The sequence below is a fragment of the Scomber japonicus genome, chromosome 22 (assembly GCF_027409825.1).
Source record: "Scomber japonicus isolate fScoJap1 chromosome 22, fScoJap1.pri, whole genome shotgun sequence".
NCBI classification, from domain to species: domain Eukaryota; kingdom Metazoa; phylum Chordata; class Actinopteri; order Scombriformes; family Scombridae; genus Scomber; species Scomber japonicus.
The window spans coordinates 27,918,694-27,943,693 of record NC_070599.1 but is presented as its reverse complement, the minus strand read 5'-3'; the positions used below and the strand labels follow the sequence as shown (position 1 = coordinate 27,943,693).

Genomic DNA, 25,000 nt, shown 5'->3' with positions numbered 1-25,000 from the left:
AATGAAATGTTCCCTGTTTGATACACACACACACACACACACACACACACACACACACACACACACACAGACCAGGTACACACACACGTACCTGGTGTTATGTCAGAGTGTGTGTGTGTGTGCGTGCGTGCGTGCGTGTGTGTGTGTGTGTGTGTGTTGGGAGACAGACTTTGTCCCGGCTGCAGGAAGTTGTCGTCGTCTTGCTGACGCTGCGTCGCCGAGCTTCACTGGTGTCAGAGAGTCCAGACTGGGAGGACTGGGAGGACGGTCGGTCGGTCGGTCGGTTCACCTGTAGCTGTCAGCTGGTCCAGGGGTCTCTCAGCTGATCCAGGGGTCTATCAGCTGATCCAGGGCTCGGTCTGTCTATCAGCTGATCCAGGGGTCTATCAGCTGATCCAGGGGTCTGTCAGCTGATCCAGGGGTCTCTCAGCTGATCCAGGTAATCTGATCTGTGAGGAGAAACAAACTGAAACCATTTCTGAGATCATCTGTAAACTTTAGTGTCAAAACTAAAATCTAATGAGAACAAATGTTTAGTTTCACTTTCAGCTCTACAAATAAAAACGTCATTTAATAAGATGAGTATGTTAGTAGTAGTGTGTGTGTGTGTGTGTGTGTGTGTGTGTGTGTGTGTGTGTGTGTGTGTGTGTGTGTAGCTGCTGAACATGTTGAGAAGCTCAGAGCGAGTTTAAAGAGACGTCTGATGCTTACAGTCAGAAACTCGTCGTCTCTGATCTGCATCCAACTGTTCAGAGCTGGAATGATGCGTTCAGGGACACATCACACTGTCTGGATGTTACAGTAACAGATAAACTTCTCCCACTGCAGGCGTTCATCATGGAGTCTTCATCACCACCTTCATCATCACCTTCATCACCACCTTCATCCTCAGTCACATCTACCTCAGTGTCCTCTTCATCATCTGCTCCTCTTCCTCGTCCCTATTTCTCTCTGAGCAGTCCACAACTGGTAGCTGAGTTTCTACAAGGTGAAAATCTCTCTCCTCCGTCTCCTCTCGTACAGATTAAATATTAAACCTTCACAAAGAGATTAAGCATGATGTAAAGAGATTAAATATAACATAAAGAGACTGAAATCAGAGCAGAGACTCAATCTGCATCATCGTCTCATTTTTATCTTTTTGTTTTCAGAGCGTCAGAACAAATTTCAGTCTCGAAATGACATCAGTGAATCCAGCATCACCTCCTCCTCCTCTGTGACCTCCCCAACCTCCACCTCCTCTGTCACTTCCTCTTCCTCTGTGACCTCCCCCACATCCACCTCCTCTTCCTCCTCCTCCTCCTCTTTGACCTCCCCCACCTCCACCTCCTCTGCCACCTCCTCCTCCTCTGTCACCTCCCCCACCTCCCCTTCCTCCCCTCTGCCATCCCCCTTCTCTCCCTCTCCATCTCCTTCACCTTTGAGCTCCTCATCCTCCACCTCCCCTCCTCCCAGTGGTGACAGCAAACCAAGTAAGATACTAACAGTGTGTACTACATACTAGTATACAGTGTGTACTACATACTTAGTTTCATAATTCATCTCAAACTCATATTTCTGGTCCATAAATGTATTTATTATTCATACATATGATAGATACTCCATCAGTCAGTGAATGGATGATTAATCATTGATGAAGCTTCAGAGAGCAGAGAGTTCATTCTTTATGTGTTTATATACGTTCACTAACCCTAACCCTAACTACCTGACATGAACCCTAACCCTAACTATCTGACATGAACCCTAACCCTAACTATCTGACATGAACCCTAACCCTAACTACCTGACATGAACCCTAACTATCTGACATGGACCCTAACTACCTGACATGAACCCTAACTATCTGACATGGACCCTAACTATCTGACATGAACCCTAACTATCTGACATGAACCCTAACCCTAACTATCTGACATGAACCCTAACCCTAACTATCTGACATGAACCCTAACTATCTGACATGGACCCTAACTACCTGACATGAACCCTAACTATCTGACATGGACCCTAACTATCTGACATGAACCCTAACTATCTGACATGAACCCTAACTATCTGACATGAACCCTAACCCTAACTATCTGACATGAACCCTAACCCTAACTATCTGACATGAACCCTAACCCTAACTACCTGACATGAACCCTAACCCTAACTATCTGACATGAACCCTAACCCTAACTATCTGACATGAACCCTAACCCTAACTACCTGACATGAACCCTAACCCTAACTATCTGACATGAACCCTAACTATCTGACATGGACCCTAACCCTAACTACCTGACATGAACCCTTGGGGTTAGGGTTAGTCTCAGGTTTTCAGGAGCTGATTTCTTTCTTTCTGTCTTTGTCCAGTCAGACTGTCTCTGAACTTTTTAATAAAAAGAAAGCATATCTGTATCTATACTTCTGTCTGGATGACTGTTCCTAGATCTTTGTGGACTTTGTGAGGCTGATGAATGTCGTCGGCATTTAAAGGGTTAACCCGTCAGATCAGCTGCAGGTTTGGATCTGATTTCTTTCTTTCTTTCTGTCTTTGTCCAGTGAGACTGTCTCTGTCCAGCCCTGAGCTCATCACAGAGCTGAAACAGTCGAGGAGCCGCTCCCTCCGTCACGTCCCCACCCACAACGGACTGACCACCGTCTTCTCCGGACGGGGACGAAGACAGGTGAGCAGAGACGGAGACATGAGTCAGGTTTAGGGGTGTGATGATAACCGTGTTCAAGGTTCACCGCGATCTGAAAAAGTCACGATAACCAAAACCGGCAAATGTCCTGTCATACCGTTCCTGAGGTATGAGACAGGAAGAGCTGGTCCTTCCTTTCCTTCCTTCCTCCCTACCTTCTTTCCTTTCCTTCCTTCTTCCTCCCTTCCATCCTTCCTTCTTTTCTTCCGTCCTTCCCTTTCTTCCTCCCTCCCTCCTTCCTTCCTTCTTCCTCCCCTCCTTTCTTCCGTCCTTCCCTTTCTTCCTCCCTCCCTCCTTCCTTCCTTCTTCCTCCCCTCCTTCTTTCTTCCGTCCTTCCTTTTCTTCCTCCCTCCCTCCTACCTTCCTTCCTTCCCTCCCTCCCTACCTTCCTTTCTTCTTTCTTTCCCTCCTTCCTTCCTTCCTTCCTCCCTTCCCTCCTTCACTCGAGGACAACAGGAGGACGAGCTTAATCTCTGTTTAGGAAAAGGAAGTGACCCTCACTTTTTAGTCTGGTCAAAGACAGGAAGTGCTGGTCAAAGACAGGAAGTGCTGGTCAAAGACAGGAAGTGCTGGTCAGAAATCTCTCAGGTGGAGCAGCTTCAGCGTAGAGTATCACGACCCCTCACACTGTCATTACAGATTCAGGTTCAATTATCATGTCTGTCTTTATTTTTCTTCTTTTAGGAACATTTTAGAGCTGGAATCACAATACCGTCATACCATGAAACCGTGATATATTTGCTTATGGTTATCAAACCACCAGAATCTCATACCGGCCCATGCCTAGTCAGGTTTCTATCCACAAACTCATCTACGCCTCAGACAACAGAAAGCTCTTATTTTCACGTGTAAATTAAAAACAGGAAACAGACCTAAAGACAGGATGATGTTAATCTTTAATCTTCTTCTTCTTCTTAGTCCACTGGTACCACTCCCTCCAAACACTCAGCCAATCAGAAGAGCTCACCCTGACTTCATCAGCACCTGGACTCTGCTGCTCTGTAACTAATCTCACTTTAATGATCATTTCCATTTGATACCAGAATGTAACGGACTGAAAGAAAGTTTCCTGACGTCTAACATGAACCAACACTGTTCTGTCCAAAAGAAGCTCCGCCCCTCTGCTTTGGGTCTCACGCTGCACACAAACAGTTTACAGTAACAGCATAATAATTATTGATTTAATGATTGATGAGTGAACAAAAGCAATGTCTCATTTCAAGTCAATGATTTCTACTTTAGCTGAAATGAGCTAACGGACGATCACAAGTTAACCAGAAGCTTCGTCTCCAGCTGAGTTTTTAATGTTTTCAGGTGATTCCTTTTAAAAGCTGATCACCTGTGAAGCTTTAATCATTCCTACTTCATATCATGTGTGTGTCTTCTGGTTTCTATTGAGCTGTTTTATGGGTTTTTTTAATGTTATGGTAACATTTATGTCTAACACTGTACACAGTCCCTTACAAATATAATAAATAAAGCTAACGGGTAAAAAGTCGTGGCTCTACAGAATCTGATTAATCACTCGTTGGTCATTTTTCCATTCTCTGATTCAGCTTCTTAAATGTGAAATGTTCTGGTTTCTTCCTCTGTGACAGTGAACTGAACATCTTTGGGACACTGATAGACATTTTTCACCATTTTCTGACATTTTATTTTATGGACCAAACAAAGATTAATAATCAGTAATGAACATAATTGTTAGTTGCAGCTCTAGTCTGAAGTCGGTGTGAGGTTTACAAGGTGCCAACCAATGAAAACAATAAAGGGTACAGTGGTATTTTATCACAGAAGAAGAAGAACAAACACATTAATAACACACTGAGAACTACAATAAGTAAGACGTAAGTCAGCAACAATCATTCAAATCAACTCTTATTAACAGAAAACCCAAAATACTGTGTCATGGTTTGTTCATGAGTGTCCATGTGAAAATAAATGGTTGAATGAATAAATGGATGTTTGTATCTCAGCTCCTGTTTTTAACTGGTTTAAGTCTGAAACATTCTCCTCGTCTTCCTCTGCTCATATTACTGTTCAGAAATAGTTACTTTTATAAGAATACAGTTTTGTTCTTAAGCTTTATATGGATATTATTGGTTCATAACAGCGTTCGATAAAGTCAAAAGTTGTGCAAATTGTTTGGGGAAAAAATGACCTGCTAACAACAGCAGAGAACAACAAGCTAACATCCATGTTAACATATTGGCTACTGATGTTTAGGTCATTTAAAAGGGAAATAATGCAGTTAACGTCTAAGGCATATACACATTATTTCACAGAGACATTTTATTGAAATTAAACATGAAATTCAAAAGTGAAAAATTTCAGGCTAGTAGTTAACTTCGAGTCCCAGGGTGCATTTCATGAAGAATCAGCCAATCACTGAGCTAAAGACTATGCAAACATACTGATTCTTAAGTTACTGTTCCTAACTTTCAGTTTGTAGAAAAGCTCAGCATAGAACACTGCTATTAAGGCATGTAGAGGAGGACTCTGACTGGCCTCTGAAACATGTTCAACATGATACTGAATGACTGCGTTGGTGGTTTTTTAGAGAATTCCTGTGAGCAAAAGCTTTTCCACAGTGTTCACAGCAGTAAGGTTTCTCTCCTGTGTGGATGCGTTGGTGTATTTTTAGATTACTGTCTGTAATGAAAGCCTTCCCACACTGGTCACACCAATACGGTTTCTCTCCAGTGTGGATACGTTTGTGGATTTGTAGGTTACCTGCTTGCATGAAACTTTTCCCACACTGGTCACAGCTGTACGGCTTCTCTCCTGTATGAATGCGATGATGTTTTTTCAGATTACTGTCTGAGGTGAAGGTTTTGTCACATTGATTGCAACTGTATGGTTTTTCTCCTGTGTGAGTGCGCTCATGGATTTTTAGGCTGCTGTCTGTAGTGAAACCTTTCCCACAGTAGTCACAGCTATAAGGTTTCTCTCCTGTATGAATGCGTTGATGTTTTTTCAGATCGCTGCTTGCGGTGAAAGATCTCCCACACTGATCACACCTGAACGGTTTCTCTCCAGTGTGAGTGCGTTGGTGGCTTTTTAGATTGCTGTCTTGAGGGAAACCTTTCCCACATTGATCACATTTAAATGGATTCTCTGCTGTGTGAATGCGAGAGTGTCTCTTTAGGCTACACGGCAATGTAAAGGATTTCCCACACTGGTCACAGCTGTATGGTCTCTCTCCTGTGTGAAGGCGTTTGTGTAATTTTAGAGCTCTTTCATCACTGAAAGCTTTCTCACATTGGTCACACTTAAATGGTTTTTCTCCTGTGTGAACACGCTTGTGCTTTTTAAGACTACACAGTAATGAAAAAGATTTCCCACACTGATCACAGCTGTAAGGTTTCTCTCCAGTGTGAGTGCGTTGGTGGACTTGTAGAGTACTGCTCGTTGTAAAAGCTTTTCCACACCAGTCACAGCTGTACGGCTTCTCTCCAGTATGAATGCGTTTGTGAATTTGAAGACTACCAAGAAAAGTGAACGCTTTCCCACAGTGGTCACAGCTGTACGGCTTCTCTCCAGTATGAATGCGTTTGTGAATTTGAAGACTACCAAGAAGACTGAAAGCTTTCCCACAGTGGTCACAACTGTATGGTTTCTCTCCAGTGTGAATGCGTTGGTGGATTTTTAGACTACTGTCTACAGTGAACGTTTTCCCACATTGATCACAGATGTGAAGTTTCTTTCCTCTGTCGACTTTCTGATCAATAGTTAAATATGTTGATGTGGTGAAGACTTTGTCACAGGACTGCGATTGGTGATGTTTGAGTTCCGTTCTTCCATTTTGTTCCTACAGCAACAGAAAAACACAGAAAGAGAGACAGTGAGATGACTTGTTGGTGTCATCTTGTTGGAGATGACACCTGGTATTAACATTCATCTCCAGCGACCACTTCCCTGCTCTACATGCCAATAAACATTTCTGTTTTGCAAAGACCAAATCTGTTGTTGTATTAAACCAGCAGTCCAAAGCTGTGTTCAACGTGTTTGATAACTTCAAGCAAGCCTCTAGTTAATCAGTTTGTGATACATTTTAAAATCTTAAAAATACTATACTGAAGTACAGTTTGAGGTACTAAACTTTTGTAGTTTTTACAGCAGAATAACTCCATGAACACAAAGCTTGGAAGAGTTTTCGTTTCCTTTTTTCGGACTTTCTCTCCAACAACAGAATCAAAGAAGATGACACACAGACTCTAGATGTCTTTAGTCTGGTTATGAAGCCGGTTTCATCCTGAAGTCCTGAACACTGACCTGTGTATCGGTGGTAGCAGAGGCTGAGTCTGATTCTTCTCTTTTAATAACGAGGTTGTTGGTGTGCTGCTCTGGGTTCTGGTTCTGGTCCTGGTCTGTGAAGTCCAGCAGGTCTCCTCTCTGACTGATGGACTGTTCTTCTTCTTCTTCTTTTTCCTGTTTTATGTTGATTGTCAGCCAGCATGGAGGTGAATTACTGCCACCTACTGCAGAGTCATCTATCCCCTTAAACACACAAACACAAGAACACATACATAAATAAATAACATTTCACTGAACAGTAAATTCTTTTGGTTCAGTTTCTTTCCAATAACAGAAAAACCTCTCTGACCTGATGACTAATACATTTTTCACACTCAGTTCTTCACTCCAAGCTTCCCTCTTTTCCTCTCTAATGATTCTCATTGCTCTGATTCAGTTTGACAGTGTTCATATAATCCTGACATGTTTGCATATGAAGTGCAGCGTTTTCTTCAGTCCTACCCTCGGCCTCGTTCAGATTCTCCTCTTTGCTGCTCCTTGTAACTAACCTCACTGTTCCACTTAGAGGTGTCATCCTGAGTTTGCTGGATCTCATCTGTGCTGCTGCTCTTCAATCATGTTTCTTTTCATTATTCCTTCAGCTTCAGATTTACTTTAACCTCCTTCTGTTTCAGAGCCTGTTCTGCTAACACATCCACACTTTCTTTGTCCTGTATCTTTCTGTGAGCTGCTATCCACACAAATGTTATCAGAATATTCATATTGCTCATTAACTGTATGCTGCCTGCTGTGAGCTGTAGATGACTGCAGAGACATTCATAAAGAACATGAATCTGTACACAGAAGACCCTTTTAAAAGTGTGACTCATCGATCCACTGTGATACTGCTGTAACTGCATCATCTCCACTGAACTGACAAATGATCTGATGTTCTTCTTTTAACAGAAACCTGTAAAGCTGCTCTACTAAAAGCAAAACCTGTGCTACCAGTATTCAGACCCTTAGATCCATCTGTATATACTGAGACTGATTAAGTACTTTTACTGTAGGAGGACTTTTACTTCTAATGAGTATTTTTACACTGTTGTATTGGAACTTCTTTCAGGACTTTAACATGTAATGAGTATTTTTTACATGACTTTTACGGGTTATTTAAGTCCTGAACACTGACCTGTGTATCGGTGGTAGCAGAGGGTGAGTCTGATTCTTCTCTTTTAATGACGGGGTTGTTGGTGTGCTGCTCTGGGTCCTGGTTCTGGTCCTGGTCCTGATCTGTGAAGTCCAGCAGGTCTCCTCTCTGACTGATGGACTGTTCTACTTCTTCTTCCTTTTCCTGTTTTATGACGATTGTCAACCAGCATGGAGGTGAATTACTGCCACCTACTGCAGAGTCATCTATCCCCTTAAACACACAAACACAAGAACACATAAATAAATGAAATGTGTCATTGAACAGTAAACAACAAAACATTGGTAACAGATATCAGTGTTCCTTTTTTTCATTCAGATTTCTCGACTTTGGCAGAATTGTAAAAAAAACAACTTTGTACCTTTTAGGAATGTCAATAATCAATTATCAGTTCATTGTCAATAATAATTTAACCAATTACATATATATCAACTGATAATGAAGCAGATGAGTGACATAAGGTATAACTTTCAAAGATATTCTGCAGATTTGCTGCAATTCATAGTTACGCCACCAGGTGGCGCCTCTCACTTCTTAATGAGAGTTAGTGACGCCGGTGAGAAGAAACAGTCACAGTGCATCGATCTGCTCTGTTCAGAAACTCTGAAGCTTTACGTTGTTCTCTGGCAGCTGTGCGGTTTAGCTAACTGAGGCTAATGTTAAACTAGCATCTTAAACATGCTAGCAACTAAATACACAGCAGATGAACTGTATACTATTATTATTTTATTATTTAATATGAAACCAGACAGACTGAAGTGTTGATATTGGCTGAAACAACAGATAGATTAATGCACCTTCTGCTGTGGAGACGTAAATCATTTTAAGCAGTTTCCATCATTGTATATCAATCAGAACCATGTTTACATTTGCATCTATTGATAATAACAGAATAATGAACAGTGATATCAGTGCTGGTTCATGTTGGACTACACTGAGTCAATGAAGTTACTGAAATATATTTAACTGTTTATTAAGTAGGAAAAGTTGATTTCAAGTCATTAAATGTTCTTCTTCCACCACTGATACATATAATCATTATTTAAATGTATTTTTTAAGTAGAACCATAATCTTGTTCCACAATAATAAAACTTTAATAAATATTATTACATTAATGTTCTGACAATATGTTGTTATAGCCTAAATAAATTTATTAACTTTTACAGCAGAAACATGTCATATGACCGGATGTTAGGTTAGAGACTATGAACAAATGCAGAGTCTCAGAGCTGCTGATCTATTGATCAATGGATCGATAAATCCATTGATCCATTGATCCAGTGTTGCTCCTCCGCGGCTCAGAGTCCTGAACACTGACCTGAGTATCTGTAGAGGAGCAGGAAGAGTCTGCTTCTCTTTTAATAACGAGACTATCAGTGGACTGCTCCGGGTCCCGGTCCTCCTGCTCCGGGTCCGGGTCTTCGTCCTGCTCCGGGTCCCGGTCCTCCTGCATACTGGTCTTCATGTGTTCTGCTGGATTCTGCAGGTCTCTAACTGACCGGATGTTTCTGTTCTACTTTAAATATCACTTCCGTGTTAACGTGATGCCATGTCTGGTTTCTACACCGCCCACTAACGTCCACACTCAACACACTGCACATTATAATGATTATTATACACAGAGAGAGTAAAGTTATGTTTGAGTTTATGCGTTTATCATAACCAGCTGACTGAGATCAATGACGTACATGGTCAAAGACGTCATGCAACCCACTGTCAATTGGTGTAACCAGTATTTTTTCCATACCATTTTTATTTATTTACTTTTTTACTCTTTGTTTGTATTATTTTATTATGAAACCGTTTTATTTGTCAATTTACATTTCCTTCTTTAATAGTTTATCTATGAACTGGAATGTCTGGTTGTCTGTATATTCTCTGCTTGGTCTGTCTGATCTGATCTGATCTGATCTGATCTGATCTTGGATTTTAGGAGCCAGAAGTGATGAGCAGTGACCAAAGCAGCAAAAATAAAAATTTTTTACTTTAAAAAGTATTTAATGTATGAAATGTTGAGGGTAAAGTAAATCTGGATCATCATCGTTAGCAGCTTTATTTCCTGTCTGTCTGAGATGATGTGGGACTATCAGCTGTTTTTATACCATGTCTAAAGGTTCCTTATTGACTTTCACACAGACAATAGTTTAATACGTTGTTATAAATTGAATGAAAACATTATGTTTCTCTGAAAGTGATCTGTTGTCATATAGTTCTTGGTGTGGATGGATAGATGTGTTTCATGGCATTAAGACCCATCCACACTAAGAACTATGACAGAAATAAATCAAGTCAGAATTAAGAAGATATTTGCAGGTTTTGAAGTTTTACTGTAAATATCAGGCTGCTGATTGGTTTACAGGAAGGCTTTTTATTGGCTGTCAATGTTTTTCTCATTCACTGTTGATGTCATTACACTTGTAGTGTGGACTCCACCATCCACTGGAGCTACAACCAATTCTAATACTATATATTCATCACTATATGTATTTATTGTAAAGCAGCTTCGCTCTCTCAGCACAGATTCAGAGGTGATTTCTTTAGAGAGGTTTGTCTCTCTTTATTATACAAACATGCTGGAGCTTAGTTCTCTGTTATAATGTTCAGATGTGAGCTCATACTGTGATTCTCTGCTTCAACATGTGCTGCTGTGTGTCGGCTCAGTTTGGACATCACAGCAACTAGTCTGAAATACTTCTGATCAACACACTGAATCATTTCAGCAGTAACACACCTTCTATATCTATTCTCATTATAATTATATATAATATAAACAACATACAGCAGTAACACACCTTCTATATCTGTTCTCATTATAATGATATTATATATAATATAAACAACACACAGCAGTAACACACCATCTATATCTATTCTCATTATAATGATATTATATATAATATAAACAACATACAGCAGTAACACACCATCTATATCTATGTTCATTAGCTGCAGACAGCACAGCATACTGAGAGTTATTGTTACATATAATTATAATTTGTAAACATAGCACAAAAAGTAAGGAAATGTGTGTTTGGAGTATTTCTTTGTTGTATCAAAGCTTCTTGGTAATAAATGTTATACGGTCATTAGTAAGGAACATTAGTGTGATGAGCACCAGAGTTCAGTATCTGGTTGATCCATGAAAAATTTGACAAATCTTCTCTGCCGATGACAAAGAGTTGATTCTGCTGTTGACTCTTGTTTGGTGGATGACTGAAGTCTGGAGAAATAAGACATGTTGGCAGTTTAACAGTTTATTGATTGAACAAACAGGAGCCTCAGTAGTGTGAGGAAGAACCATACACAGCCATACCAGCCTCCCCCTGCTGGAGGAACGATGGAACAGCCCCGTTACCTCCCCCTGCTGAGGGTTGAGGTGAGGACAGCTGCTTCCATCCTTCCACTCCCAGATAGTGGAGGTACTCTGTGATAAAGCTGCTCTGTGGAGGTGAGTGTTGGCAGACTGAGCAGATATGGGATGGATTGCCAGTGGTTGAATCTCATCTCCATATCTCTCTGCATTGAGATGAACCTGAACCATGATGGTTAGAATCAACCAGATACTGAGCTCTGCTGCTCATCACACTAATACATGTTCCTTACTAATGTGGCTCCATTTAAAAATAAACAGACTTCCCAACCGTATAACATTTATTACCAAGAAGCTTTGTTACAACAAAGAAATACTCTACCAAACACACATTTCCTTACTGTTTGTGCTGTTAAAAGTTATAGTGTTCTCAGTGTGGATTTTATCTCTAGTCTCAGTAACGATGGTAACGGTGGTAACAGCCTGTACCAGTAGTTAACAGTTATTAACGGCTGTTTCCCCCAGGCCGCTAGGTACCGGTAACAGCCATGGGAACAGCTCGTACCGGTAGGTAACGGCCAGTAACGGCCAGTAACGGTTCCAGCTGGTCCCCTCCGGGCCGCTAGGTGACGGTACCGGTAATTAACGGTAGTTAACGGTAACTAACCCTCCGGACCGGTAGAGGCCGTTTGTCTGATAAACTGAACCATGAACGGAAGTAAGGCTAACTCGGAAGTGTTTGTTCTGCGTGATGTCGGACTGACGGCGGGATAATTGTGTTGTTGCCCTAACAGCTAAGAGCTAACAGATTAGCTTCATTTCTCCGGTTAAAGCTTCGGGACTGCAGGTAAAACACATCAGAGTGTTTGTTTGACGGTAAAACACGAAGCCGACCCGAACAGAAGCCTCAGACTGCGCCTGCGCTAACCCTCTGCGCTAGCTGCTGATGCTAACAGCTAGCCCCTATTAGCTCCGGGCAGCTAACTGTTAGCATTAGCTGCTAACTTTAATGTTTGTTTCTTTACTTTATTCTGTAACTGAGTTTAAAGGGTTTAAAGTTATACGGTTGGTTTGAATGAGCTGAAGGGGCTGAAGCTAACAGGCTAACTGGCTACTTTAATGTTAGAGACGTTACTTAAAATTAATCTGTTCTTTCTTTCTTTTCTTTCTTCTCTAAACTCAAAGATATTCAGTCTGTTGTGTAAATGAATATATAAACTAGTAAATATTTACATTTAAGGAGCTGAAATCACATTTCTAAAACTCATTTTAGTGTTTTTTGGTTTGTTATTCTTTAATAAATGCCTCCAAACATCTAACAGATCATCAGATTAACTGTTAGTTTTATGTTTTTATCTTTAGTTTGATTCATGCAGATTAATAATTAAATGAATCCCATAAAGTCCTGAAACATCACACAGCTCAGTCTAACACTTTAATAACTACAGTATATTTATATTAATATAGCTGCAAGAATGGCTTTATAAAACATAGATTAGATAAATGATGTAATAATCTGACTCTCATTTCACAAAGAACAACAACTTAAAGAAAAGGAATAAAACATGACGAGAGAACAAATTAAAAGACAAAAACAGACTAAAGCATGTAAGAGAAAGTAAGGATGATTAAATATAAATAAGTAAAATAAGAAGTTTTATTAAAAGTTAGTCAAAATAGATTTAAAAGTAAAATTAAAGAGATAAAGTTTAATAGCTCGACTAAAACTGTGTTAAGAAGAGATTATAATTGATAAGATAAAACTTATAGAGTGATAATAGTAGTAGTAAAATAAAGTAGAAACAAATCAGTGCTTCATCAATCATTAATAAATAAGAGATTTAATGTTTAATGAAGTCTTTAGGAGGTTATTCTTCATGTTTGTACAGTTGAGTAAAATTGAGAAAGTTGGGAAATATTAATATTTTTATTTACTGAGTCACTTTGAGAAAAGACATGAGTTCAATGTTTCAAAATATAAAGATAGTTTTAGAAATCTGATTGTATCCAGAACAAAGTTTGTATATAAATGTGTATCAGCAGAGTAAAACTGAAGTATGTATCCAGAACAAAGTTTGTATGTAAATATGTTTCAGCAGAGTAAAACTGAAGTATGTATCCAGATATGTTTTAATTGAGTCAAATTGATAACAGTCCTAAACTTTTAGTCTAAAATAACATAGTTTATTGAGCATTTAAATTTAAAGTGTGTCAGATTCGAGCTGAGTGTGATGCAGGAAGTAGCTGCTTTAATATGTGAAAACTAAACCGAGACGATGTTTGATGTTAAACTATAATGAAACTAAAACGATGTTTGAGCTTCCTGCTGACTGTCCGTCTGTGTTTTAGTCCAATGGGAGACAGCGATGACGAGTTCGACAGGAGGAGGCGGGACAAGTTCAGGAGAGAGAGGAGCGACATGGAGCGGTCGAGAGAGCGAGAGGAGAGGAGGAGGGACGACTGGCCCGACAGGTACCAACACTCCCAGTACAAGCTACCAGTAACCTACCAGTAACCTACCAGTAACCCACCAGTAACCTACCAACACTCCCAGTACAAGCTACCAGAAATCTACCAGTAACCTACTAACACTCCCAGTAACCTAACCCTAACCTCCCAGTAACCTACCAACACTCCCAGTACAAGCTCCCAGTAACCTACCAACACTCCCAGTACAAGCTCCCAGTAACCTACCAACACTCCCAGTAACCTAACCCTAACCTCCCAGTAACCTACCAACACTCCGAGTAACCTAACCCTAACCTCCCAGTAACCTACCAACACTCCCAGTAACCTAACCCTAACCTCCCAGTAACCTACCAACACTCCCAGTAACCTAACCCTAACCTCCCAGTAACCTACCAACACTCCCAGTAACCTAACCCTAACCTCCCAGTAACCTACCAACACTCCCAGTACAAGCTCCCAGTAACCTAACCCACCAGTACAAGCTCCCAGTAACCTACCAACACTCCCAGTACAAGCTCACACTAACCCACCAGTAACCTCCCAGTAACCTACCAACACTCCCAGTACAAGCTACCAGTAACCTACCAACACTCCCAGTACAAGCTACCAGTAACCTACCAACACTCCCAGTACAAGCTCCCAGTAACCTACCAACACTCCCAGTACAAGCTCCCAGTAACCTTCCAAAACTCCCAGTACAAGCTCACACTAACCCACCAGTAACCTCCCAGTAACCTACCAACACTCCCAGTACAAACTACCAGTAACCTACCAACACTCCCAGTACAAGCTACCAGTAACCTACCAACACTCCCAGTACAAGCTACCAGTAACCTACCAACACTCCCAGTACAAGCTACCAGTAACCTACCAACACTCCCAGTACAAGCTCCCAGTAACCTACCAACACTCCCAGTACAAGCTCCCAGTAACCTACCAACACTCCCAGTACAAGCTCACACTAACCCACCAGTAACCTCCCAGTAACCTACCAACACTCCCAGTACAAACTACCAGTAACCTACCAACACTCCCAGTACAAGCTACCAGTAACCTACCAACACTCCCAGTACAAGCTACCAGTAACCTACCAACGCTCCCAGTACAAGCTACCAGAAATCTACCAGTAACCTACCAACACTCCCAGTACAAGCTACCAGTAACCTAACCCATCAGTACAAGCTACCAGTAACCTACCAACGCTCCCAGTACAAGCTCCCAGTAACCTACCAACACTCCCAGTACAAGCTCCCAGTAACCTAACCCACCAGTACAAGCTCCCAGTAACCTACCAACACTCCCAGTACAAGCTCCCAGTAACCTACCAACACTCCCAGTACAAGCTCACACTAACCCACCAGTAACCTCCCAGTAACCTACCAACACTCCCAGTACAAACTACCAGTAACCTACCAACACTCCCAGTACAAGCTCCCAGTAACCTACCAACACTCCCAGTACAAGCTACCAGTAACCTACCAACGCTCCCAGTACAAGCTCCCACTAACCCACCACTAACCTCCCAGTAACCTACCAACACTCCCAGTACAAGCTCCCAGTAACCTACCAACACTCCCAGTACAAGCTCCCAGTAACCTACCAACACTCCCAGTACAAGCTACCAGTAACCTCCCAGTAACCTCCCAGTAACCTACCAACACTCCCAGTACAAGCTCCCAGTAACCTACCAACACTCCCAGTACAAGCTACCAGTAACCTACCAACACTTCCAGTACAAGCTCCCACTAACCCACCAGTAACCTACCAGTAACCTAACTGTAACTTAACACTAACCTACCAGTAACCTATCCCTAACCTGCCACTTACCTCCCAGTAACCTACCAACACTCCCAGTACAGGCTCCCAGTAACCTCCCAATAACTTAACCCTAACTTAACACTAACCTACCAATAACCTCCCAGTACAAGCTACCAGTAACCTGCAGCTTCTCCTACTGGAATATCTTTAAATGGCTTCAAGTAACATCAGTGTTTCTATACATGAACAAGTTTATTTCTTCTTCTTCTTTTTTAATTAACTCCTAGCTTTATACGTACAGCAGTGTTTTTATTTGTCATGGTGTGTTTCAGGGACTGGGAGCGCGGCAGAGAGCGGAGGAGGGATTACGACCGCGGCCGCAGAGAGAGGTTTTCTCCTCCTCGACACATTAGCCCGCAACACAAGCGCATGAGGCGAGACTGGTGAGGACTCAACCTTTATATCTCACAGCTAATACACTCAGCTCAGTGTCGCTCCGCCGCTAACGCCTGCACTTCACAGGGACGACCACCGGGGGGAGCCCTACCGCTACGACCTGCCCTATGGAGGAGGGGGGGGAGGAGGAGGAGGCGGGGGAGGAGGGGGGCCTTTCCCAGGAGCAGGGCCTCAAGGCTGGCACCCCGACCTGCCGCACCTGCACCCTCATCATGGAGGCCACCCGCTGCAGGGACGGTCAGTGCACCCGTCAGCTGGAGTCAGCGGGTCAAACTGGGATAGTTTGGGGATACATCTTTTATCTGATCAAAGTCTGAAACTCTGATATGTTGAGTTTCCTGTTTGTTGTATTTAGGGTTGCAAAATTCCTGGAATTTTCAAACTTGGAAACTTTCCATGGGAATTAATGGGAATTTACGAGAATTAACAGGAATTGATTAAACTGAAGGTATGTTCTTATTAGGGAACTTAACAACTTAAAATAATGTTCTGTTTTTTAATGGTCTTTTTTTATCCAATTAATCAAATGATGATACATTTCCACTAAATTACCCTCAGTTGCCATAAATTCCCATAATTCCCATGGAAAGTTTCCAATTTGGAAAGTTTCCAATTTGGAATATTTCAAAAATTCCCCAGCTTAACTTTCCATGGAAATTTACCAGAAACTTTCCGGAAATTTACCATTTACCTTTGCAACCCTAGTTGTGTTTCAGTGTGAATGTATTAAAGTGAGCTTTGTGTCTCAGGTTGGGGATGGTGGATCCAGATCTGCCTCCTCCTGGTCCTCCAACCATGAGGAGCTTTAAGGTCAGTGAAACACTCACAGAGAGTCACAGAGAGCTGCAGCCGTCAGTCTGTTAGTTATCATGATGTCTCTGTGTTAAAGTTAATTAAAGTGAAATGTTCTCTGTGTTAGTTAATATTCAGTCCCTCCAGGAATTTGCGATGTCGCGATCGCAACAATTAACGCAAATTCAACCAATCCGCGTGATTATGTGCGGGCCTTGCAATTTTGTCCAATCACCGCAACTTTTCCACAAATTGGACCAATCGGTGCTTTCTGTGAGTTCCATGTTTTAGTGGACGAGAGAATGACGGTAAAAACTTGGGTGAGGTCGGCAAAAAATACCGTCTGCTGCCACGGTAAACTCAACTAATACTGTGTGTATGTGTATGTGTGTCTGTGTTGTGTGTAGGCATGGGGCCGGTATGAGATTCTGACGGTATGATAACATTAGGTAAAAATATCACGGTTTCACGGTTTCACGGTTTTATGATTACGGCTATAAAATGTGATATTTTGAAATGTCTGTATTTAAAACCAAAAACAAAAAAATTTTTCCCATTGAACGGTCTTTTATTTTTAGTAAATATGTATTTGAAATAAATGATAATAAAAAATAACTGAATTATTTCTAAATTAAAAAAAAAAGTGCAGTCCTTTAACTGAGGCTAAACCTGCAGCTCAAGTCACGACATAAATTGATTATTTTTTGTGAGGAAAAAAAACAACACAAAATGCAAATAAATGCAATCACTGAACCTGTGGCTCAAGATCAGAACATCAATAATGGAAAAAGTAAAAACACTTCTAAGATAAATATAAATAAATAAATGCAGCAGGAGCTTAAAACTGAATCTCAACAGTTTTTGGAGACTTGCTCACGATCATATTGGCTGACTCCTCGTGCTGCTACTGTCCGGGACCTTCTTCCTCCGAGCCGTGGCCGTCTGTCTTTTTACGGTAGCCTTATAAGTATAAATACAGCCGACTTGGCGCTTTTAGACGGGAGGAAAGTTCGGGGGGCTCGCCTCCTCCAGCCATCATACAGCCTGCAGAGCTACCTGCTTGTAACAGCAACCGGAGGTGCGCTACTTTACGCTGCAGCTGCACACGACCAGGGACCTCCACTCTCTCTCTGACCAGACGTCACATTAAAAAAAACCCGCTCATACCACAGGAACGGTATGACGGAATATTTTAGTGGTTTTGAAACCGTGACTTTTTCATACCGTGGTATACCTTGAAACCGGTAACCGGCCCATGCCTAGTTGTGTGTCTGTGTTGTGTGTCTGTGTTGTGTATATGTGTGTCTGTCGATGTGTGTCTGTGTTGTGTATATGTGTGTCTGTCGATGTGTGTCTGTGTTGTGTATATGTGTGTCTGTCGATGTGTGTCTGTGTTGTGTATATGTGTGTCTGTCGATGTGTGTCTGTGTTGTGTATATGTGTGTCTGTGTTGTGTCTGTGTTGTGTATATGTGTGTCTGTGTTGTGTATATGTGTGTCTGTGTTGTGTCTGTGTTGTGTATATGTGTGTCTGTGTTGTGTGTCTGTGTTGTGTATATGTGTGTCTGTGTTGTGTGTCTGTGTTGTATGTGTCTGTGTGTGTGTGCATGCGTCTGTGAGAGAGATCAATATTGTCATCTTGTGTAATCCTCAGTTACTTGGAACAAAGCAAAATGCAGTTTATGTTCCCTAGAGAAAAATTCCTTTGATTTTTATTAATTATTCAGAACAAAACTACAACTTTTTTTTGCAGTGTTCACTGTCTCCCACAATTTAATAGCAACTAAAGTGTTTAAAACATCGCAACATTTACCGCTATTTTTTTAAAATGCTGCCACAAAATCAGAAAAAGATCCCGCGAAATCCTGGAGGGAGTGAATACAGTTAATAAAGTTAAATGTTCTCTGTGTTTGTGTTAATAAAGTTAATAAAGTTAATAAAGGTAATGTGTGTGTGTTGCGTTCAGGAGTTCCTGTTGAACATGGAGGACAGCGTTGACGAGACGGAGTCAGTGAAACGTTACAATCAATACAAACTGGACTTCAGGCGGCAGCAGCTTCAGGACTTCTTCCTGCAGCACAAAGACCAGGAGTGGTTCCGCTCCAAATATCATCCTGATGACATCACGGCGAGGAAGACGGAGTCGCTGTCCGCCCTCAAGACCCGCCTCAGCGTCTTCCTCTTCCTGCTGGACAACAGCTGGCTGGACAACGTGTCTCTGGACATGGACCACGCTCCCGCCATCATCAAGCTGCTGGACGCAGGTAAACACGGCTCAGCAGGAAGGCAGCAGGCAGCAGGGGGTTCTGGGTAATGTAGTCCTCACACTTTGGTGTCTCTGCAGCCGTGATAAAGATGGAGGGAGGCACAGACCTGGACCTGCAGGTGCTGGAGGTGCCGAGTGCTTCTGCTGCTGGGAGCAGCGGGGAGACGAGCGGAGCAGGAGGAGGAGCAGCAGGAGCAGCAGGAGGAGCAGGAGGAGCAGGAGGAGCAGGAGAGAAGAGTCAGAGCGAACCCAGCGCAGGAAACAGCAACACTCAGAGCGTCGCTGAGACGAGCAGCAGCCGGATGGACGAGACGAGCAGCGGAGAGACGGAGGAGACGAAGGACACGGAGAAGGTGAGAGACTTACAGCTGATATGGTTAGGAGCAGAACGAGACCAGACTATAGATGGATGGATAGATAGATAGATAGATAGACAGATAGATAGATAGATGGGGGGAGCTCCTCCTACCTGAGGTCAACCCGCTCTTCTCCTCATCTACTGCTGACTGTGAGAAGATCTCAGCAGGTAGAAGCTGTTAGAAGATTAATGATCCACACAGTGACATGAGGAGACCCTAACCCTGAGCCTCCTCCAGCATGATGTACACATGACCCATATCTGAGTCTGTATGATGTACACATGACTCATATCTGAGTCTGTATGATGTACACATGGCCCATATCTGAGTCTGTATGATGTACACATGGCCCATATCTGAGTCTGTATGATGTACACATGACCCATATCTGAGTCTGTATGATGTACACATGGCCCATATCTGAGTCTGTATGATGTACACATGACCCATATCTGAGTCTGCATGATGTACACATGGCCCATATCTGAGTCTGCATGATGTACACATGACTCATATCTGAGTCTGCATGATGTACACATGACTCATATCTGAGTCTGCATGATGTACACATGACTCATATCTGAGTCTGCATGATGTACACATGGCCCATATCTGAGTCTGCATGATGTACACATGGCCCATATCTGAGTCTGCATGATGTACACATGACTCATATCTGAGTCTGTATGATGTACACATGACCCATATCTGAGTCTGCATGATGTACACATGGCCCATATCTGAGTCTGCATGATGTACACATGACTCATATCTGAGTCTGCATGATGTACACATGACTCATATCTGAGTCTGTATGATGTACACATGGCCCATATCTGAGTCTGCATGATGTACACATGACTCATATCTGAGTCTGCATGATGTACACATGACTCATATCTGAGTCTGTATGATGTACACATGGCCCATATCTGAGTCTGCATGATGTACACATGGCCCATATCTGAGTCTGCATGATGTACACATGGCCCATATCTGAGTCTGCATGATGTACACATGGCCCATATCTGAGTCTGCATGATGTACACATGACTCATATCTGAGTCTGTCACTGATGCAGCAGCTAGATACTGTTCAACATGGTCACACTGTAACATCAGATCTCTTCACACAGTCGTCTATAACTTAACTCTTTATTGGGCAAATAATTATATTTGGTAACTTCTGTAAATATCCCAAAATATCCTTCCTTCTTTCCTTCCTTCCTTCCTTCCTTTCCTTTCTTCCATCTGTCCTTCCTCCCTGCCTCCTTCTCTCCTCCCTTCCTTCTTTCCTTCCTTCCTAGTTTCTTCCATCTGTCCTTCCTCCCTGCCTCCTTCTCTCCTCCCTTCCTTCTTTCCTTCCTTCCTTCCTTCCATCTGTTCTTCCTCCCTCCCTCCTTCTCTCCTCCCTTTCTTCCTTCCTCCGTCCCCCTTTCTTCTTCCTTCCTCCCTCCTTCTCTCTTTCTTTCCTCCCCCCTATAGTACCTTCCTTCCTTCTTTCCTCCGTCCTTCCTTCCCTTCCTTCCCTTCCTTCGTTCCATCCTTCCTTCCTTCCTTCCTTCCTCCCTTCCTTTCAATGAGTGTCCTATAAAGGGTTTAACCCGACTGCTTTCAGAGGAGCTGATCTCTGTGAACAAGGAGGATTAGTTTGCCACAAAATGTTTCATGTTTAGTTTTCTTCTTCTTCTTCTTCTTCAGGGCAGCGAGGAAGAAGCCAAACAGAACGGAGAGAAGGAGAAAGACGAGGGGGAGGAGGACGACGAGGAGGAGGAGGAAGAGGAGAAGAAAGATGAAGAGGAGGAGGAGAAGACGACAAAGAAAGTAAGTTCATGATGAAGATGATTGTAACTCCAGATGTTGATGCTGGTGTTAACTCCTCCTCTTCCTCTTCCTCCTCTTCTTCCTCTTCTCAGGGCAGGAAGAGGAAACGCAGCGTGTCAGCTGACAGCGGCGAGGGCAGCGCCTCCGACTCTGACTCCTCCCACTCTGACGGAGAGAAGGAGGAAGAGGAGGAGAAGGAGGAAGAGGAGGAGGACGGAGAGGACGGTACGGCGGTCAAACGTTATCAGTCAGATCTACACAGTGAGGATAAAGGAGAAAAACCTTCATTTCTATATTCTATACTTCTTCTCATTGCTTCTGATGTGTGTGTTTGTGTGTGTGTTTCTAATTATGTGTGTGTGTGCGTGTGTTAGAGCGACGTAAAGAGCGAGGGAAGGAGAGAGGGAAGGAGAGAGGGAAGGAGAGGGAGAAGGAGAGAGAGAAGGAAGTTCCAGTTAAGCCCCGCCCCCTCCACCTCACCACCTCACTGTTCATACGAAGCATCCCACCTGAGGTTTCTAAGGAGGAGATCACTGCTGTAAGAGAACACACACACACACACACACAGTAACACACCTGTACACACACACACACATACAGAGTAACACACCTGTACACACACACACACATACAGAGTAACACACCTGTACACACACACACACACACACACACACACACACAGTAACACACCTGTGTACACACACACACATACACAGTAACACACCTGTACACACACACACACATACACAGTAACACACCTGTACACACACACACACACACACACACACACACAGTAACACACCTGTGTACACACACAGTAACACACCTGTGTACACACACAGTAACACACCTGTGTACACACACACACACTCCTGCACACACACACTCGCGCACACACACACACACACGCACACATAGATACACTCACTCACTCACAGACACACACACACTCACTCTCACACACACACACTCACTCACTCACACACACACACACACACACACACACAGAGATACACACTCTCACACACAGAGATACACACTCTCACACACACACACAGTAACACACCTGTACACAGACACACAGATACACTCACACTCATACACACCTGTACTAACATGTGAGGTGTGTACAGTTGTGTCGCAGGTATCCGGGCTTCCTGCGGGTGGCGCTGTCCGACCCTCAGCCTGAGAGAAGGTGAGAAATGTTGAACTGTTCCTTTAAAGCCCGACTCAGCCTTTCTGCAGCAGTGTGAAGGTTCAGGAAACGTTATTTAAAGGTTTTAATGTTTCAGGTTCTTCAGACGCTGCTGGGTGACGTTTGACCGCAGTGTGAACATCAAGGAGACCTGCTGGAACCTGCAGAACATCAGGGTAACTAACTAAGACACATCTGGAGAACTAAACTCACACACAAAGTCACAGCAGTTTAAAGCAGCGTTGCTATGACGACCCCGCTCACGCTGAGGAGGAACTATAGTAATGTCGAGTAGAGCTAGAACTGTAGAGAGGTAAAGCTCCGAAGAAGGAAGGAAAGGGGGGAAGAAGGAAGGTGGAAGGAAAGGAGGGAGGGAGAGAGGAAGGAAGAAGGAAGGAAAGGGGGAAGGAAGGGAGGGAGTGTCTGTGACAGAAAGACGCATACGACAGCAGGAAGGAAGGTAGGAAAGGAGGGAGGAAGGAAAAAAGGGAGGGAGGGAGAGAGAAAGGAAGGAGGGAAGGAAGGAAGTGTGTGTGACAGAAAGTACACCATCACCTCCATGTCCTCCATTGGTTATGTGTTTGAGTTTAATGCAGCGTTGCTATGACGACCCCGCTCACGTTGAGGAGGAATTCTAGTAATGGAAAAGGTTCCTGGTACCAAACCGAGCCGAGTAGAGCTAGAACTGTGTAGAGGAAAAGCTCCGTTACTTTACATTAAGACCACACAGAGCCCAGAGGGAAGATGCATACACCAAGCTGAGCCTCTTTCTATAGATCAGAGGTGTCAAACTCATTTTCATTCAAGGGCCACATACAGACCAATTTGATCTCATGTGGGCCGGATCATTAAAAAGATGGAAGGAAAGAAGGAAGGAAGGAAGGAAGAAGGGAAGGAAGGGAACCCAGGCAAAAGGATGGAAGGAAGAAAGGGAGGAAGGATAGATGGAAGGAAGGACAGAAGGAAGAAAGGGAGGAAGGACAGATGAAAGGAAAGGAGGAAGGAAGGAAAGAAAAAAAGACTGGAAGGAAAGTGGGCCGAAATGGACCCCTCAGCGGGCCGATTCTGGCCCACGGGCCGCATGTTTGACACCCCTGCTCTAGATCATCATGTTTCCTCCTCTCACACTATCACACAGGGATGACACCAGGTTTTATTTAAACATTGATTATTGATGATTGATGATTGGTTGTCCTCCTCTCAGCTCAGAGACTGTGAACTGTCTCCGGTGGTGAACAGAGATCTGTGTCGACGGGTTCGTAACGTCAACGGTCTGACGCACCACAAGCCGGTGGTGAGGAACGACATCCGCCTCTCCGCTCGACTCGTTCACAGCCTGGATCAGAAGGGGGAGCTGTGGGCCGGACAGGTGAACTACACACAATACACACTATACTACACAACTACACACTATACACACTATACTACACAACTACACCCACACTACACACTATACTACACACTATACTACACACTACACAGTCTGGACCAGAAGGGGGAGCTGTGGGCCAGACAGGTGAACTACACACTATACACACTATACACACAACTACACCCACACTACACACTACACTACACACACACACACTACACACTACACCCTAGGCATGGGCCGGTATGAGATTCTGACGGTATGATAACCTGAGGTAGAAATGTCACGGTTTCATGGTTTTATGATTACAGCTCTAAAATGTGATAGTTTGAAATGTCTGTATTTAAAAATTAAAAAAGAGAAAAATTCCATTGAACGGTCTTTTATTTTTAGTAAATATGTATTTAAAATAATTAATAATAAAAGAAGTCCTTTAACTGAGGCTAAACCTGCAGCTCAAGTCACAACATAAATGAATTATTTTTAGTGAAAAAAAACACAAAATGCTCGCGGGGGTCTCGCCTCCTTCAGCCATCATACAGCCTGCAGAGCTACCTGCTTGTAAACAGCAACCGGAGTACGGGAGGGGTTGGACTTTACGCTGCAACAGCCTGCAGAGCTACCTGCTTGTAACAGCAACCGGAGTACGGGAGGGGTTGGACTTTACGCTGCAACAGCCTGCAGAGCTACCTGCTTGTAACAGCAACCGGAGTACGGGAGGGGTTGGACTTTACGCTGCAACAGCCTGCAGAGCTACCTGCTTGTAAACAGCAACCGGAGTACGGGAGGGGTGGGCTTCACGCTGCAACAGCCTGCAGAGCTACCTGCTTGTAACAGCAACCGGAGTACGGGAGGGGTTGGACTTTACGCTGCAACAGCCTGCAGAGCTACCTGCTTGTAAACAGCAACCGGAGTACGGGAGGGGTTGGACTTTACGCTGCAACAGCCTGCAGAGCTACCTGCTTGTATCAGCAACCGGAGTACGGGAGGGGTTGGACTTTACGCTGCAACAGCCTGCAGAGCTACCTGCTTGTAAACAGCAACCGGAGTACGGGAGGGGTTGGAGG

The 25,000-nt window shown here is 43.2% G+C and overlaps 2 protein-coding genes and 1 long non-coding RNA gene across 7 annotated transcripts in view; 2 read left to right on the top strand and 1 right to left on the bottom strand.

Annotated features, from left to right (window-relative positions):
• Positions 1-6,417, bottom strand: part of LOC128383674 (zinc finger protein 271-like) — a gene marked incomplete at its 5' end in the record, with an annotated part of 108,849 nt that extends 102,432 nt beyond the window's left edge. Inside the window, one exon of the mRNA XM_053343262.1 lies at positions 5,250-6,417. Within this exon, the coding sequence (XP_053199237.1) occupies positions 5,250-6,417 (1,168 nt within the window). The remainder of the gene's footprint in view (positions 1-5,249) is intronic.
• On the top strand, positions 1,322-4,677 carry LOC128384183 (uncharacterized). Its single transcript, XR_008324055.1, has 3 exons — positions 1,322-1,472; positions 2,548-2,672; positions 3,609-4,677. It is a non-coding gene; the product is annotated as an uncharacterized LOC128384183 (long non-coding RNA).
• A 5,764-nt stretch (positions 6,418-12,181) lies between the features above and the next one.
• Positions 12,182-25,000, top strand: part of LOC128384055 (serrate RNA effector molecule homolog) — a 20,200-nt gene continuing 7,381 nt past the window's right edge. Inside the window, exons 1-13 of one of the 5 annotated variants that reach the window (XM_053343631.1) lie at positions 12,182-12,291; positions 13,794-13,916; positions 16,004-16,114; positions 16,194-16,364; positions 16,877-16,937; positions 18,885-19,182; positions 19,263-19,537; positions 21,244-21,366; positions 21,459-21,591; positions 21,753-21,904; positions 22,500-22,561; positions 22,659-22,737; positions 23,766-23,930. In XM_053343631.1, the coding sequence (XP_053199606.1) occupies positions 13,798-13,916; positions 16,004-16,114; positions 16,194-16,364; positions 16,877-16,937; positions 18,885-19,182; positions 19,263-19,537; positions 21,244-21,366; positions 21,459-21,591; positions 21,753-21,904; positions 22,500-22,561; positions 22,659-22,737; positions 23,766-23,930 (1,749 nt within the window). In that variant the 5' untranslated portion in view covers positions 12,182-12,291; positions 13,794-13,797. Of the gene's footprint in view, positions 12,292-13,793; positions 13,917-16,003; positions 16,115-16,193; positions 16,365-16,418; positions 16,484-16,843; positions 16,938-18,884; positions 19,183-19,262; positions 19,538-21,243; positions 21,367-21,458; positions 21,628-21,740; positions 21,905-22,499; positions 22,562-22,658; positions 22,738-23,765; positions 23,931-25,000 lie in introns of those variants that run through there. The other 4 variants (XM_053343630.1, XM_053343629.1, XM_053343628.1 and 1 more) reach the window with 4 other exon arrangements.